Source organism: Mobula hypostoma, chromosome 6 (genome assembly GCF_963921235.1).
Source record: "Mobula hypostoma chromosome 6, sMobHyp1.1, whole genome shotgun sequence".
NCBI classification, from domain to species: domain Eukaryota; kingdom Metazoa; phylum Chordata; class Chondrichthyes; order Myliobatiformes; family Myliobatidae; genus Mobula; species Mobula hypostoma.
The window spans coordinates 191536620-191553631 of NC_086102.1; the positions used below are offsets into that span (position 1 = coordinate 191536620).

General features: G+C 43.5%; 1 protein-coding gene across 2 annotated transcripts in view; it reads left to right on the plus strand.

The window, feature by feature from the left end:
- mgat5 (alpha-1,6-mannosylglycoprotein 6-beta-N-acetylglucosaminyltransferase) overlaps positions 1-17012 on the plus strand; it is a 230138-nt gene that overhangs the window by 10672 nt on the left and 202454 nt on the right. For both annotated transcript variants that reach the window (XM_063052496.1, XM_063052497.1), the window contains exon 2: positions 1273-1663. In XM_063052496.1, coding sequence (XP_062908566.1) covers positions 1423-1663 — 241 coding nt within the window. In that variant the 5' untranslated portion in view covers positions 1273-1422. The remainder of the gene's footprint in view (positions 1-1272; positions 1664-17012) is intronic.

A 17012-nucleotide genomic window follows, 5' to 3' on the forward strand; every position in this document is an offset into this window, starting at 1 on the left:
CTTTATGTCCCTGTTGCTATTGGGTGGTCTATAAAAAGCACCCAGTAGAGTTAGTGACCCCTTCCTGTTTCTAACTTCCACCCACAGAGACTCTGTAGACAATCCCGCCATGAATTCCTCCTTTTCTGCAGCCGTGACAGCTCTGATCAGCAGTGCCACGCCCCTACCTCTTTTTCCTCCCTTCTTGTCCTTTCTGAAACATCTAAAGCCTGGCACTCGAAGTAACCATTCCTGCCCCTGAGCCATCCAAGTCTCTGTGATGACCACAACATCATAGCTCCATGTACTGATCCACACTCTAAGCTCATCTGCTTTGTTCATGATACTTCTTGCATTAAAATAGACACATCTCAAACCATCGGTGTTAGCGTATCCCTTCTCTATCAGCTGCCTATCCTCCCTCTTGCACTGTCAACAAGCTTTCCCTATTTGTGAGCCAACTGCTCCTTCCTCTGTCTTTGCAGTTCAGTTCCTACCCCTCAGTAATTCTAATTTAAACTTTTCCCAATAGCTTTAGCAAACCTCCCTGCCAGGATATTGGTCCCCCTCAGATTCAAGTACAACCCGTCCTTTTTGTACAGGTCATGCCTTTCCCAAAAGAAGTCTCTATGATCCAGAAATCTGAATCCCTGCCTGCTGATCCAGACCCTCAGCCACGCATTTATCCTCCACCTCACTCTGTTCTTATACTCACTGTTGTGTGGCACAGGCAGTTACTACCTTTGCGATCCTGCTTCTCAACTTCTTTCCTAACTCCCTGTAGTCTGTTTTCAGGACCTCTTCCCTTTTCCTATCTCTATGTTCCACCTTTCTGTCTTTTGCTACCTAAGATATCCTAACTCTACATTTTTATTCTAGTTTTTATTTCCTTGCCTGTTTTCAGTGAATCTATCAATACCAGTATCCATGAAGCATCTCTGCATCTTCCTCACATTGCCAGCTAGTTTTGTATCATCAGTTAGCATTAATTGATTACATGACTGCCCGATATAGATCAGTGATGTAGATTTTTTAAAAAATAAAATGAAATTTCCAATGAAATGTAATAATCAAATATTTTTCCAATTAAAATTATCACTTTGTTTATCCAACTCCTAAGGATTTCTCAACAATTTTGAAACAGTGCCTGATCTGATACACTAACTGATACCAACTGACACATTCTACTTTATCTGGAAGTAATTCAGATAAATCAGAGTTATGGTTAAAGAGTGTTACTTGCAGGTATTTGCACTTCTAAACTTCTAAATTTATTTTCTTTTTTTGTTCTAGGAAAGAATGAGCAGTACAGATCTATCTGGGCTATCAAATTGAAAATACTTTCTCTACATCAAATGCTGTGTAGACATAAACAGATTATTGTGGGTACATAATCTGTTGGATCATGTACATTATTTCACTCTATCTTAACTGTTGAAAACAATGGCGACCTTTCATCTGTGGAAATTATCTTCACAAAAACTAGGGTTCTTTTTGGTGGCATTTGGATTCATATGGGGAATGATGCTCCTGCACTTTACAATTCAGCAACAGACGCAACATGAAAGTAGTGCTGTGCTTCGTGAGCAGATTCTGGACCTTAGTAAGCGATATATCAAAGCATTGGCAGAAGAAAACCAAAATGTAGCAGATGGACCGTACGTTGGCACAATGACTGCATATGGTAGGTTCACCAGGTTCATTACCTTCTACTTGATGTTTGTTATAGTTCATGAAATACTTTTTCTGCAGTATTTGGAAACTAACCTGTATTTTACTATAGTAAGTTCTACTGTGTGGATAAATTGAGCCAGCATGTTTAATCCATACTATTTTCACAATTTATCAAATATTGTTCTTTCCTTTGTGTATAAGATGATGAGAGGCATTGATCACGTGGATAGTCAGAGGCTTTTTCCCAGGGCTGAAATGGTTGCCACTGGAGGACACAGGTTTAAGGTGCTGGGGAGTAGGTACAGAGGAGATGTCAGGGGTAAGTTTTTTATGCAGAGAGTGGTGAGTGTGTGGAATGGGCTGCCAGCAACAGTGGTGGAGGAGGATACAATAGGGTCTTTTAAGAGACTCCTGGATAGGTACATGGAGCTTAGAAAAATAGAGAGCTATGGGTAACCCTAGGTAATTTCTAAAGTAAGTGCATGTTTGGTACAGCATTGCGGGCCGAAGGGCCTGTATTGTGCTGCAGGTTTTCTATGTTTATAGCTATTATTGTCTCTGAGACCTCCGTCAGTCAGGGTTGACCATGGATGTTGCATCCTAACCGTCTCGGTACATAAGCAAAGGCAGTGCAATGTGTAGTTGCCCATGCAGCAAGCTCCATCTGATGAACCCAAAGGAACGATGCAGACCCATACAGTTTGGTAGCAGCAAGTTAGCACTGAACTCAACATACAACTCCCTCAGGGACTCTAGCTCCAGACTTTTCCTCAGGATTTACTTCTGAAACCTTCCCTATGAGTGGCTATAGCTGCAAGATAGTGGATGTTTGAGATCAGAGTTTTCCTTCCAGATGAGCGCCAACCATGGCTGATGCCCCATCTGCCAGAAGTGACTGGTTTTAAGGCGTGAGTAACCCACCTTTGCCCCTCCTTCTGCAAGTCTGAGCCCCAGGGTCTGTGAGTCAGTCATTCAGGGGCCAGAGGCGTTTGGAGGCCTGGTCTGTGTGTACGAATGGGCATATGGGTAAGAAGGGGATTTGGTTTGTTCTGGTGCTTCTTGTTCTACTGAACATGGTGAACATGCTATGTAGGCACCAGAATATGTGGTGACACCCACGGGCTCCCCCCAGCACATGAAAGGCTTATTGAGAAAGTAAGGAGGCATGGGATCCATGGGGACATTGCTTTGTGGATCCAGAACTGGCTTGCCCACAGAAGGCAAAGAGTGGTTGTAGACAGGTCATATTCTGCATGGAGGTTGGTGACCAGTGGTGTGCCTCAGGGATCTGTTCTGGGACCCCTTCTACTTGTGAATTTTAGAAATGACCTGGATGAGGAAGTGAGGTATGGGTTATTAAATTTGTTGATGACACAATGGTTGGGGGTGTTGTGGATAGTGTGGAGGGCTGTCAGAGGTTACAGCAGGACATCGATAGGATGCAGAACTGGGCTGAGAAGTGGCAGATGGGGTTCAACCAGGTAAGTGTGAGGTGGTTCATTTTGGTAGGTCAAATATGATGGCATAATTAAGTATTAATGGTAAAACTCTTGGCAGTGTGGAGGATCAGAGGGATCTTGGGGTCCGTGTCCATAGGGTGCTAAAGCAGATGCACAGGTTGACTCTGGTTAAGAAGGCATGTGGTGCATTGGCCTTCATCAATCATAGGATTGAGTTCAAGAGCCGAGAGGTAATGTTGCAGCTATATAGGACCCTGGTCAGGCCCCATTTGGAGTACTGTGCTCAGTTCTGGTCACCTCACTACAGGAAGGATGTGGAAACCATAGAAAAGGTGCAGAGGAGATTTACAAGGATGTTGCCTGGATTGGCGAGCATGCCTTATGAGAATAGACTGAGTGAACTCGGCCTTCTCTCCTTGGAGTGGCGGAGGATGAGAAGTGACCTGATAGAGGTGTATAGGATGATGAGGCTTTTTCCCAGGGCTGAAATGGCTAACATGAGAAGGCACAGTTTTAAGGTGCTTGGAATTAGGTACAGAGGGGATGTCAGGGTTAAGTTTTTTACGCAGAGTGGTGAGTGCGTGGAATGGGCTGCTGGCGATGGTGGTGGAGGCGGATGTGATAGGGTCTTTTAAGAGACTCCTGGATAGGTACATGGAGCTTAGAAAAATAGAGGGCTATAGGTAAGCCTAGTAATTTCTAAGGTAGGGACATGTTCGGCAGAACTTTGTGGACTGAAGGGCCTGTATTGTGCTGTAGGTTTTCTATGTTTCTGTTTTCTATGGCTAGGATTTCAAGCCAGTGACAGTACTGGCATGCTGTTTTCCTCCAATTTAAATTGAGTCTAATTTTGTAATTGTTCTGTATGAATATCAGAATATTTAATTAGAACATTAACTAGTTAGCGATGACATTGATCATCATGTGCTTTTGTAGATAACATCATCTTGAAAATTGGTGTTCAGTCTGCATTTATGGGTGTATTTGGATGTGAATCAGTTTATGTGGCGGTTAAAATCATGGAATTTTGAGTATAAGCAAGTTCACAAACACAATTTATTGTTTTAACTGTTCAGCAAATAAATCTCTGCCTACAATGAATATTAAAATGCAAGTATTTTCCAGCTGTGATTTTTGTTTGGTGCCTTCAACATTGTATATTTTTGTGTGCACACGAAATGGTAATTTTTCTGGCCTTGTAATTGCAGAATTCTGAGCATTTTCTCATAGGAAATATCCTTGGTGGTTTCCTATTGTATCTTTCAGCTGATACCGGTTTGGGGATTTTTGAGAGTTACTGTTTCATTATTTCATTTGTTTGGCATTAGTTTCTTCAGTTGGTAAGAATATTTCTAAATGCTTGGAGGGTACAATGTCTTCATTTTCTGTAAGACTTTTGATTTATGCTCCATACTGATTAATGTATCCAAAGTTCAAAGTACACTTATTATAAAAGTGAGTATATCCTATACCAGCGTTTCTCGACCGGGGTTTTGTGAGAGCGTGACTTAAAAACAAACATTGTTTTTTGAACTCTGCGCGATGCTAGCGCTTGCAGTTGTGGCCATGACCGAGCTGACTCATTAGCAATCTCGTTAGAGGTCTGTCAGCCCAGTATGGCGGTGTGCAGTAGGACCACGTTTGTTTGATTGAGTCCATTTTCAGGTTTTGACGTGAGATGGGGAGGCCATTGATAATTGGTGAGCGCTGTATTGCACAGAGAGGAGGACAGTAGGCTGATGAGCTTGAGATGCGTTTTCCAAGCATTGAATGGACTTGCTCATTTTTATATTTTATTACCCCTGTAATAAAACATGACGGTCCAATGTGACAAATTTTTGAATTACAATCCTCTGAGTCATTTCACTGCACGAGTGAGATGACAGACACAAAGTCTGTCTTTATCAATGGGTTTTACATGGACTTATGATCCAAGTTGTGCCTCGTCTGTGGCAAACAGCTTACAAATGCAGCAAAGGCTCCAGAAAAATTGAAATGTCAACTACAAATCACAGCCATATGACACACAAAATGCTGATTATTTTAAATGGCTATTGGAATCTCAAATCATAGTAAAGCTTTTGTTAATAAAGTTACAGTCAGTAAAAATGTACAGGAAGCAAGTTATTTAGTAGCAGAATTTATTATACCCAGGAGAGTCACACAGTTGGTGAGAACTTAATGCCAGCATGTAAAATTATAGTGGGTAAAATGCTAGGACAAGATGTTATATGAGAAATTGAAAAGGTTTCATGCTCAATGATGATGATGGCTGGTTCTTCGCTGTGAAGATCAGGAAGGAAGAAGAGTCCTTGGGAGCGACAGAACAGTTGTTGGTGACTGTAGGGACCAGTTTTGGATCTGCAGACTCTGGAGCATTAGGGACATGGGAACAGCTGGAATGCGGGTTCTTCCTGCGTCTCATCTTCTCTTCAACGGTTGCTCTTTTGGATTCCTCAAAATCCTTGACTGTGCCGTGGATCAGCGTTCTCCAGCATTCTCTCACAAGAAGGCTGCTGCCACTCATTGACCTCAATATTTGCCTGAGAGAGCTGCAGCTTAAATTGTTCTTTGTACCTCTTGCCCAGGGCACCACAATTTCTCTTGCCCTGAGAGAGATCTCTGTAGAGTACCGTTTTCGGTAACCTGGAATTGTCCATGTGGCCTGGCCAGCTGAGCTGCCTGAGCAGCAAAGTGGCTTCACTGCTTGGAAATTAAGCCTACTCCAGGATCTCATTGTTGGAGACATGATCCTGTCAGCTGATACCCGTGATGGAGCCGAGGCAGCGCTGATAGAAGCGCTCAAGCAACTAGATTTGTTTGTGGTACAACCCTGGCTTCGAAGCTATATTGCAGTATTGTGACGACAGCAGCCCTGTACACCTGAATTTTTGTGGACAGACTCAGCTGCTGGTTCTTCCACTCATGTTTTTGGAGGTGCCCGAAGGCACTGTTGGCTCTGGGGAGTTGATTGCCAAAGTCCCTTACTACCATGGCATCACTGGAGATGACGCTGCCCAGGGAGGTGAACTGCTCAGCCGTGAGAGGGTAGTCGTTAATGGTGATCCAAAGTGGGTTGTAATTGCCATGAGAGGGCTTCTGATGGAGGATCATTGGTTTCTTCAGACTGACCATTAATGCCAAAGCCCTTGCTGCTTTGGCGAACTGTGACTGCAACCTGTAGCATGTCCTCTGTGTGCATGAGAAGAGCACAGTCATTTGCACATAGTATCTCGAGAATGGGCTCTTGCATGGTTTTTGTTGGGGCGAGAAAGCAGCCACTCTCAAACAATGCATAAGTCTGAAGAGGTTTTGTGTGATAAACAGCTTCTCTATCCAGGTTAATGAGTCAACAGATTAACACCAATAAATATTTTGTTTTGGCATTTGTAAGATTTGTAAATAATTTTGAAATGCAAGAAAACTTTTTCTGTTGCAAGGAGTAGCCAGAAACAAGCAGAGGCCAGGATATATTTAATGTTAAGGACACGTCTAATATGCCAAAGAAGGATGTTATGGACGAAATGGGAGGTGAGGACCTCGATAAAATCACTGTCACTAAAGAGATAGAGATGAGCAAACTAGAGGGCTTGAAGGTAGATAAGTCTCTTGATTCTAATGGGATGCATCCCAGGGCGCTGAGAGAATTGGCAGAAGTTATAGTAGACACGTAGTTAATCATTTACCAAAATTCTCTGGACTCTGGGCGGGTCCCAGCGGATTGGAAGACAGCAAGTGTCACGCCACTTTTTAAAAAAGAATGTAGGCAAAAGATGGGCAACTATAGGCCAGTTAGCTTAACATCTGTAGTAAAGGAGTGGTTCCATTAGACAGACGCAGCATGGATTCAGGAAGGGCAGGTCCTGTTTGACAAACTTACTGGAGTTCTTTGAGGACATAATGAGTGCAGTGGATAGAGGGGTACGGGTGGATGTCGTATACTTGGATTTCCAGATGGTGCTCGATAAGGTGCCGCACAAGAGACTGATAAATAAGATATGGATGTATGGAGTCGGAGGAAGTGTATTGGCCTGCATAGTGGATTGGTTAACCAATAGAAGGCAGAGAGTTGGTATAAATGGGTGTTTCTCCGGTTGGCAGTCAGTGGTGAGTGGGGTGCCGCAGGGGTCGGTGCTGGGCCAGCAGTTGTTTACCATTTACATTGATGATTTGGAAGAGGGGACTGAGTGTGGCGTAGCAAAGTTTACTGACAACACTAAACTGAGTGGAAAAGCAAATTGTACAGAGGATGTGGAGAGTCTGCAGAAGGTTAAGATAGGTTAAGTAAGTGGGCCAAGGTCTGGCAGATGGAATACAATGTTAGTAAATGCGAGATCATCCACTTTGGAAGGAATAATAGAAGAGCAGATTATTATTTAAATGGTGAAAGATTTCAGCATGCTGCTGTGCAGAGGGACTTGGGAGTGTTTGTTCATGAATTGCAAAAAGTTGGCTTGCAGGTACAACAGGTTTTTAAGAAGGCAAATGGAATGTTGGCCTTCATTGCTAGAGGGATTGAATTCAAGAGCAGGGAGGTCATGCTGCAACTATACAGGGTACCAAGAGGGTCTGCCACAAGTAATTTCTTCTCTCCTCCTCTTCCCCCCTCTTGATAGCCCTGTAATTCTCATTATCCCTGTCTGGCAGTGTTGATGTTATGCTTATTGGGTGCATATGCTAGGCTAATGCACAGCATGGACACTTGTTTCAATTTGCACACTTCTGGCATTCTTTGACACATTCTGTTTGTTGTTGCTTGTTGCTTCCTGCTTCAGGGAGGGGACCCATCTAATGGTTGGGGTGTCTTAAAAAGGGTCCTGTTTGGGGTGATGGGGAAGAGTGCTGGCTCCTGGAATGTAGTCAATTGTTGATTGATTTTTTTTTATTGCGCAATGTTATTGTGATCTTATTATGATAAATGCATTTGTGGACATTTGTGATTGTGAAATCCAGTGTTTTGGCTTTTGTGTAATTGTTCAGGTTCATGGTAACAACTCCCACTGCATTCCAAAGAATGGACTATCCCCTTTCTCTTGGGGTAAGGAAATTCTTACCTATCTTGTTGTAGGTGGGGAAGGGAAAGGGTGTGTGTGTTAAGGTGATGTGTATTACTTCAGACTGATGTTCCGGAGCTGTGTTCCTAAGGGTCTGATGATATGTATCTATATTTTCTCTTTTGTCATTTTTATTATTTTGCCATTTTTTTGCACTGTAAATATCTATTGTACTTTTGGCACACCATGAAGACTTTTGCATTGAATGTGCTATTGCGATCTGCCGTCTGATTTTTAAAGTCCACACCTTCATAAGGGCACACATCCTTCACCAAAACCCATGGTGTGATAATGGATTTATTAAGTATGTCTGTAAGAAAATCTCATGGTTGTGCATGGTAGCATGTGTATATATCTTGATAATAAATCTACTTTGGATAGTTGAGAGCTGTAATATAAGGGAATAGAAATGAGATACCTGTTGTATAAAGCTTTGAGATTGCATATGGAGTTCTGCTTATGAGATATTAACAGAATATGTAGATTATACAGAAGAGATTTACTTAAATCCTAAGGGTTAAATTACATGTAGATATCTAGTTTGAATACTGTGGAATTTAAAAGATTAAGCAATTACTTTAGAAGATACTAAAAAGAACTAGAGTACATGAAAGTATTTCTGTCAGCTGGTGAAGTGGAAAGGTATGTTAGTAACTTTGCAGATGACATGAAGGTTGGTGGAGTTGTGTGCAGTGTGAGGAGTTGTTGTAGTTTGCAGTGGGACATTGATAGAATTCAGAGCTGGGCTGAGAAGTGCCAAGTTCAATCCAGAAAAGAGTGAAGTGAATGATTTTGAAAGGCTGTATCTGAAGGTGGTGTAGGGTATTGTAATGGGTGCCAGATGACACACATTGTTCGTAGTAGAAACTGTTTTAAGTAATTCACTAACACCATCATTAATTTATTGTGTTCACTTTAAGAGACGATATCTGATGTAATGATGTTAGTGTAAGGCTAATGCTTTTGGTTTGTTTGTTAAGGAAGTAATGGGCTGTGGCTTTGTTAAGCACATAAAATGACTCGTATGTTTTATTCACAAAATCCTACATTGGTGACCCCGGCACGTCGACAATTCCAGAGTTACTGAATGACATGTAAACCAACATAGTTGCTTTGAAGCTGCCGGGGTTTTGGAAGCAGCATTTGTGGTTTTGCTTGGCAGAAGCCCAGCCTGCACTGTGAGCAACCACCGACACTAGCAAATGTTGCCACCTCATAGCATTGCTAAGTAGTTCCGCTACAGCCAGAGTGATACTACTATGTCTACTAGAAGACCTGCCTGCGCGTGATAAATGTGTCATTCTGAAAACTCACCTAATGCAGACTTTTGGAATGTCTGAGTGGGAGTGCCCTGAACAGTTGCTCTCCTTGCCTGACTCGGGTGACACTAAGCCTTTAGCACTAATGGACCACATTCTATCTCTCTGAGATAACCGCCTTCCTTGTTTTATTTTTAAAGAACTCTTTACACAACAAATGCCTGATGTAGTTTGTACAGCCTTCACTAATACACCTGTGAAAGGCTATTGGGAGCTTGCTAAAATGGCTGATAGTCTACACTCAGCCAGGCAGAGATGCATTGTTCCTCCTCCTCTCCCTGTCTCAGTAAACCCGTCAGACGACCCTTCGGCAGTTCAGCAGACTTACCCCCGTGGCTCTGAACCAGACAACGCTGGGTCTGTCATTTTACCATGAATGCCAAGGCGCATTAGCTTGAACAGTACCAGTGCAACAGGACATTTGAGGTCTGTGAACACTGGGATCTAGTGCCAGGGTTGTCTGTTGTTCAGTATGGACACCCTTTCAGGTTGACGTTTCCTTTGTGAGTATGCTGTCCCATTAACTATAAAGCAGAGAGCGACAGACCCTGTCTGGAGGCCCAGCGGCCGCAGGATCTGGACTTGTGGGACATGGCACATGATGCTTTGCTTCAGTCAGTGGGCAATGCTACATGTGGGAGTTTGTCTTGGCGATAATTTCTGGACTTCCGCTTGGCACAAATTTCCTGTGCACTGAAGGACTGTTAGTGGATCTTAAGAACTTTCGCCTTGTGCACACAAAGGACTGTAGGTCATTTCTCTGTAGCCCTAGTAAGTTCCCCATGATAACTCTCTAGTGTATGCACCACCACATGCGAATTCACTCATCTCCTCGGCAAATTCCCAAACCCTCAACAAGCCCACATTTTCCACTACAGTCACAAAGCATGGGGTTGAGCACCACCCAGAGCTACAGGCTTACAATACGACACTCATAGGCCTGTGGTTGGTTGATGCCGTCAAGTTCAGGGTCGCAGGAGTTTCTCTCCTGTGTGATGTCTCAACTGGTCGCCCTCGACCCACAGCCTTGCAAACTGGAGGTGTAGTGTTTTTAACAATATTCACAGCCTTTCGCATCTGGGCGGGAAGGCTTCACAGGAACTGGTTGCTTTAAAGTTTGTCTGGCGTGGCCTTAGGAAGGATGCGTGAGACTGGAGTGCAGCCAAAGTGTGTCAAAAGGCGAAAGTTTACCATCACTTTCGGGCACCATCGCACCTTTCAAAGTCCCTGAGTGATAGTTTAACCATGACAATGTGGAACTGGTTGGATCTCTTTTTCCACACTTCCCCCACTGCCCCCCCCCCCCACATCTGACATTAACAAAGAACATAACAGCAAAATCAAGATGTTTCTTCCAACCATGGTCCCCAATTCGTATCTGACCTCTGGGTTGTAATGGCCCAGAACCTTGGTGTTAAATTGCATCACACCACAGCGTATCATCTGCAGTCCAATGGACTAAGCGAGCAGTTTCATCGTTCCTTAAAGGCTGTTCTGAGGGCCTCACTGATGGACGAGTATTGGCACAATTATTTCCTGTGTGTCCTGCTGGGCTCAGAATGGCTCCAAAAGAGCACTTGCAGTCCTCCACAACTGAGTTGGTGTATGGGTGGCTGCTACAAGTGCTGGCTGATTTTATTGCTGATGCCATTGCCGCCTGATCAGCATCTCATCAACACTGGCCCTCCTTAGTAAACCTAATTCTTTTACATCTATTCCTACCTTTCATGGATGAATACAGCACTTATCGGTTCCTGTTGACCTACGTTCTAACCCGTTCATTTTTGTCCACCGTTGATACTCCATTAAGCTATTTTACAATGGCCTGTTCCACATTTTGAAATGGGGTGAATAGACTTTTGTTGTAGATAGGAAGGGTAAACTGAATGTATTTGCCTTAAACCTTGGCTAGACCACACCTGGAAATTTGTGTTTGGTTCTGCTTACCGATTAGAGTAAAGAAGTGGAAGCTTTAGAGCGGGTGCAGAGGAGATTTACCAGAATGTTGCCTGGAGTAGAGGGCATGACTTGTAGGTTGAGTAAGCTAGGGTTTTTCTCTTTGGAGCAAAGAAGGGTGACACATGAATTGATGGAGATGCACGAGATGACAAGAGACATTGATCAAGTTGATAGCCAGAGACTTTTTTCCCTCCAGGGTGGAAATGATTAATAGGGAGGGGAATAATTTTAAGGTGATTGGAGAAAAGTGTTGGGGGTAGGTCACAGCTAAATTCTCTACAAAGCGTGGTAGGTGTTTGGAACCCTAACCTGTCCTTACCGATTCGTTATTCAGTCGGAGAAAGCACTCAGAGGCCACGTTTTTGCTCGATCAATTCTTTATTTAATTTGATCCGAGGAGAGGTAACCACCATATGCATCTGCAGCGTCTGGCAATCAGCTCTGCCTAGCACTAGTACAAGGTTACATTTATATCCCGAGAAAAAGGTTTCAGTTAGCACCTGTTTCCCCTGTCCACGCTTGTGACGGTTTGTGGTTAGCAATTTCATCATGGTCACAATAGCTTCACGTGCAGAGGTACAGGTCAGTAAGCACCTCTATTCTAAGAAATGAGCATGCAGTTGCAACACCCTAACCGTGCCCGGTTCTATTGTCTAGTTCCCGCCCCTGCTATAGTTTCCAGGTCACATACACCATTTAACCCTTCCTATCCCGTACTCTAACCCCCTTTTCACTTACACAAACCCTGACCGGGGTGATGGTGGGAGCAGATACATTCGGGACCTTTAAGAAACTCTTAGATAGCCACATAGATAATAGAAAAATGGAGGGTTATGTAGGGGGGAAGGGTTAGATTGATCTTGGAATAGGTTAAAAGGTCAACATAATATAGGCCAAAAAGTCTTTATTGTGCTGTTATGTTCTATGTTAAAGGCAGAAGTTGGAAATGAATGCTGCAATAGGAAGCAAGTTGATAATATTGCCCAATATTACAAGACGTAAATGGGTAGTCTTAGTAGTACAAAGAAATTGTTCATAGCTTTTCTAAAGGCTCAAAACAACTCACCTTTGAAATCTCATCAGAGATGGAGTCATAGGTTACTAAATGAAGTTTGTGAGACCAAGGGAGATGCTGCTATTTAGAGGCATCCAGTACTTTATCCTGTGTTGACCTTGGGAGTATATATTAACCAACACTACTTTTTGAGAAGAAACTGGTCAACAAGTCAAGCTATTGGAAGTTTTTTCCATTCTTCTATTACTTGGGAATTTACTCGGACATAGAGGAGGTCATTGTGTTTCCAAGTAAGAGCAGTGTGTGAAACTTGTAACGAACTTGCAGGTGTTTTCATGCTGATCTCTTTCCACTTTAGAGTTCTTGGACTGGAAAGTTGCTGGGAAAAAACCTCGGTAAGTTGCCATATTGTTATTGGCCTAGTGCAGAGAAACAGACCCGTCAGCCCACCCTGTCTGTACTGATTATCCCACCAGTTCCATATCCTTCTCTGCTTTGTCTATCTAAGTGCCTACTTAAATGTCTTGCATAGAGAAATTACATCTGCTTTCAGCACATCCTCTGACAGGACGTTTGAAATATCAGTCACTGTTTTTCAGAAACTTTCACTTCAACTTTTACTTGCGTGGATTGCATTCATTCATTCACTGATTATGAGGAGGAATAAAGGGTTTCTTTTCTGATTGGCTGCTGGTGACTAGTGGTGTTCTGCTGGGGTTGGTGTTGAAACCGCTTTCTTTTGTTATATGTCAATGATATGGGTGATGGAATTGGTTTTGTGTCCAAGTTTATGGATGATACAAAGATGGGTAGAGTGGCAGGTAGTATTGAGAAAGCAGGGAGTCTGCAGAAGGACCTGAGCAGATTAGGAGGATGGGCAAGGAAGTGGTAGATTGAGTACAGTGTTGGTCACGCACTGCATTAGAAGGAGTAAATAGATGGATAGATAGATATACTTCATTGATCCCGAGGGAAATTGGGTTTCGTTACAGCTGTACCAACCAAGAATAGGGCATAAATATAGCAATACAAAAACCACAAACAATCAACAATATGCAAACTATGCCAGATGGAAATAAGTCCAGCACCAGCCTATAGGCTCAGGGTGTCTGACCCTCCATGGGAGGAGCTGCAAAGTTCGATAGATAGAAATGCATAGACAATTTTCTAAATAGGGAGCAAATTCAGAGATCTGAGGTACAAAGAAATTTTGAATTCCTCATGCAGAATTCCCTATATGTTAATGTAAGGGGGTTTCGTCTTTTACTGTGTAGGCTAATTAAAATGGCTTCTTTGTTATGTTAAATGCTGAGAAGGTCTCCAGCTAGACATTTGATTGGGTTAGTACAGATAGCAGGGTGCTATTAACCAATTGGGATAGTTGTTATGATTCTGGTGTATCTGGAAGATTTGTATGCGCGGGGTTTTGGGGAGAAGGCGGGAGAGAGAGACAGAGGATGAACCAGGTGCTGTTATGTCTGCTAACGGGGTCGGACCCCAAGGAGGGCGTTCGGCGAGGAGAGGAGACGGAGACAGACTCGTGTGGAGCGTCTGGTCGACCACCGTTGTTGGTCCCAGGCGGCCAGTCGAGGTGGTCCGAGGGGTCATAGGGTGAAGAAGAAGGGTCCTGAGCTCCAACTTTTTTGTGCACAAAGAGATTGAACTTTGATAAGTGTGGCGCCTTTTATTTTCCTTTTATATTTTATTCTCTATTAATTATATAGTTCCAGTAATATCTATAAACTGTAAATCATTTAATCGTATCTGGTGTACTGTCTGTTATTTGGGTGGGGTGGGGTACATCACACAGCATCCACATAACTAATTACCCAGTTTGGCGGGGCCGAGGGCTGATTCTCTAGACGACAGCGAGCCGAGCCACCCTGAGGGTGGACGGGGGGGCTACATTAACTTGCAGGTGGAGTTGGTAGCAAGGAAGGCAACTACAATATTAGCACTTATTTCAAAAGGGCTGGAATATAAAAGCAAGGATGTAATGCTAAGGCTTAATAAGGCAATGATTGGATCACATCTAGAATATTGCAAGATACAGGAGCAGAATTAGGCCAATGTCTTCTCTGTCATTTCATCATGGCTGAACCAATTTTCCCTCTCAGCCTCAAATCTCCTGTCTTCTCCCCATATCCTTTCATGCCCTGACCAATATGATTAGGAATAGTCAGCATGGCTTTGTCAAAGGCAGGTCATGCCCTATGAGCCTGATTGAATTTTTTGAGGATGTGACTAAACACATTGATGAAGGTAGAGCAGTAGATGTAGTGTTTATGGATTTCAGCAAGGTATTTGATAAGGTACCCCATGCAAGGCTTATTAAGAAAGTAAGGAGGCATGGGATCCAAGGGGACCTTGCTTTGTGGATCCAGAATTGGCTTGTTCAGAGAGGGAAAAGAGTGGTTGTAGATAGGTTTATTCTGCATGGAGGTTGGTGACCAGTGGTGTGCCTCAGGGATCTGTTCTGGGACCCCTTCTCTTCATGAGTTTTATAAATGACCTGGATGAGGAAGTGGAAGGATGGATTAGTAAATTTGCTAATGACACAAAGGTTGTGGGTGTTGTGGATCGTGTGGAGGGCTGTCAGAGGTTACAGCTGGATATTGATAAGATGCAAAACTGGGCTGAGAAGTGGCAGATGGAGTTCAACCCAGATAAGTGTGAAGTGGTTCATTTTCGTAGGTCAAATATGGCAGAATATAGTATTAATAGTAAGACTCTTGGCAGTGTGGAGGATCAGAGGGATCTTGGGGTCCGTGTCCATAGGACACTCAAAGCTGCTGTGCAGGTTGTTCTGTGGTTAAGAAGGCATATGGTGCATTGGCCTTCATCAGCCGTGAGATTGAATTTAAGAGCCGAGAGATGATGTTGAAACTATATAGGACCCTGGTCAGAGCCCACTTGGAGTACTGTGCTCAGTTCTGGTCGCCTCACTACAGGAAGAATGTGGAAACTATGGAAAGGGTGCAGAGGAGATTTACAAGGATGTTACCTGGATTGGGAGCATGCCTTATGAGAATAGATTGAATGAACTTGCCTGGATTGGAAGCAGCATCTCCAACACCATCACACTGAGAACGGGGGCCAAGAACTTGTCTCTAAATGTGAACAAAACAAAAGAGATGGTTGTTGACTTCAGGAGGACACGGAGCGACCACTCTCCACTGAACATTGACGACTCCTCTGTAGAGATCATTAAAAGCACCAGATTTCTTGGTGTTCACCTGGCGGAGAATCTCACCTGGTCCCTCAACACCAGCTCCTTAGCAAAGAAAGCCCAGCAGCGTCTCTACTTTCTGCGAAGGCTAAGAAAAGTCCATCTCCCACCCCCCATCCTCACCACATTCTGCAGAGGTTGTATTGAGAGCATCCTGAGCAGCTGCACCGCTGCCTGGTTCGGAAATTGAACCATTTTGGATCGCAAGACCCTGCAGTGGATAGTGAGGTCAGCTGAGAAGATCATCGGGGTCTCTCTTCCCGCCATTACAGACATTTACATCACGCACTGCATCCCGAAAGCAAACAGCATTATGAAGGACCCCACACACCCCTCAAACAAACTCTTCTCCCTCCTGCCATCTGGCAAAAGGCACCGAAGTATTTGGGCTCTCACAACCAGACTATGTAACAGTTTCTTCCCCCAAGCCATCAGACTCCTCAATAGCCAGAGCCTGGACCGACACCAACCTACTGCCCTCTACTGTGCTTATTGTCTTTTTTATTATGTATTGTAATGCCTGCACTGTTTTGTGCACTTCATGCACTCCTGGGTAGGTCTGTAGCCTAGTGTAGTTTTTGTGTTGTTTTTACGTAGTTCAGTGTAGTTTTTGTATTGTTCATGTAGCACCATGGTCCTGAAAAACGTTGTCTCATTTTTACTGTGTACTGTACCAGCAGTTATGGTCAAAATGACAATAAAAAGTGACTTGACTTGACTTTTCTCCTTGAAGTAGTGGAGGATGAGAGATGGCTGGCAGAGGTTTATAAGGTGATGAGAGGCACTGATTGTGTGGATAGTCAGAGGCTTTTTCCCAGGGCTGAAATCGCTAACACAAGAGGGAACAGTTCTAAGGTGCTTGGAAGTAGGTGCAGAGGGGATGTCAGGGTTAAGTTTTTTATGCAGAGAGTGGTGAGTGCGTGAAATGGGCTCCCGGCAACGGTGGTGGAGGCCGATATGACAGGGTCTTTTAAGAGACTGCTGGATAGGTATGTAAACTTAAAAAAACGCTGGTCCAAATGATCACAGCACAAGAGATCGTTACTTATCTTTTCACCTGTTTATTTCAGCCGGCGAGTGAACTTGGTCCTGACATCAGGGGAGAAGCGTTCTCATCCCTCTGGTGGTTCAACAAGTTCACTGCCTGATGTCAGAATTGTTAGAAGTTATAAGGACACCGATACAAAAGAACACTCAGTTTGATAACCATTCCAGCCACGTCAGTGAACTATTGATACAAAAGAACACTCAGTTTGATAACCATTCCAGCCACGTCAGTGAACTATTGATACAAAAGAACAATCAGTTTGATAACTATTCCAG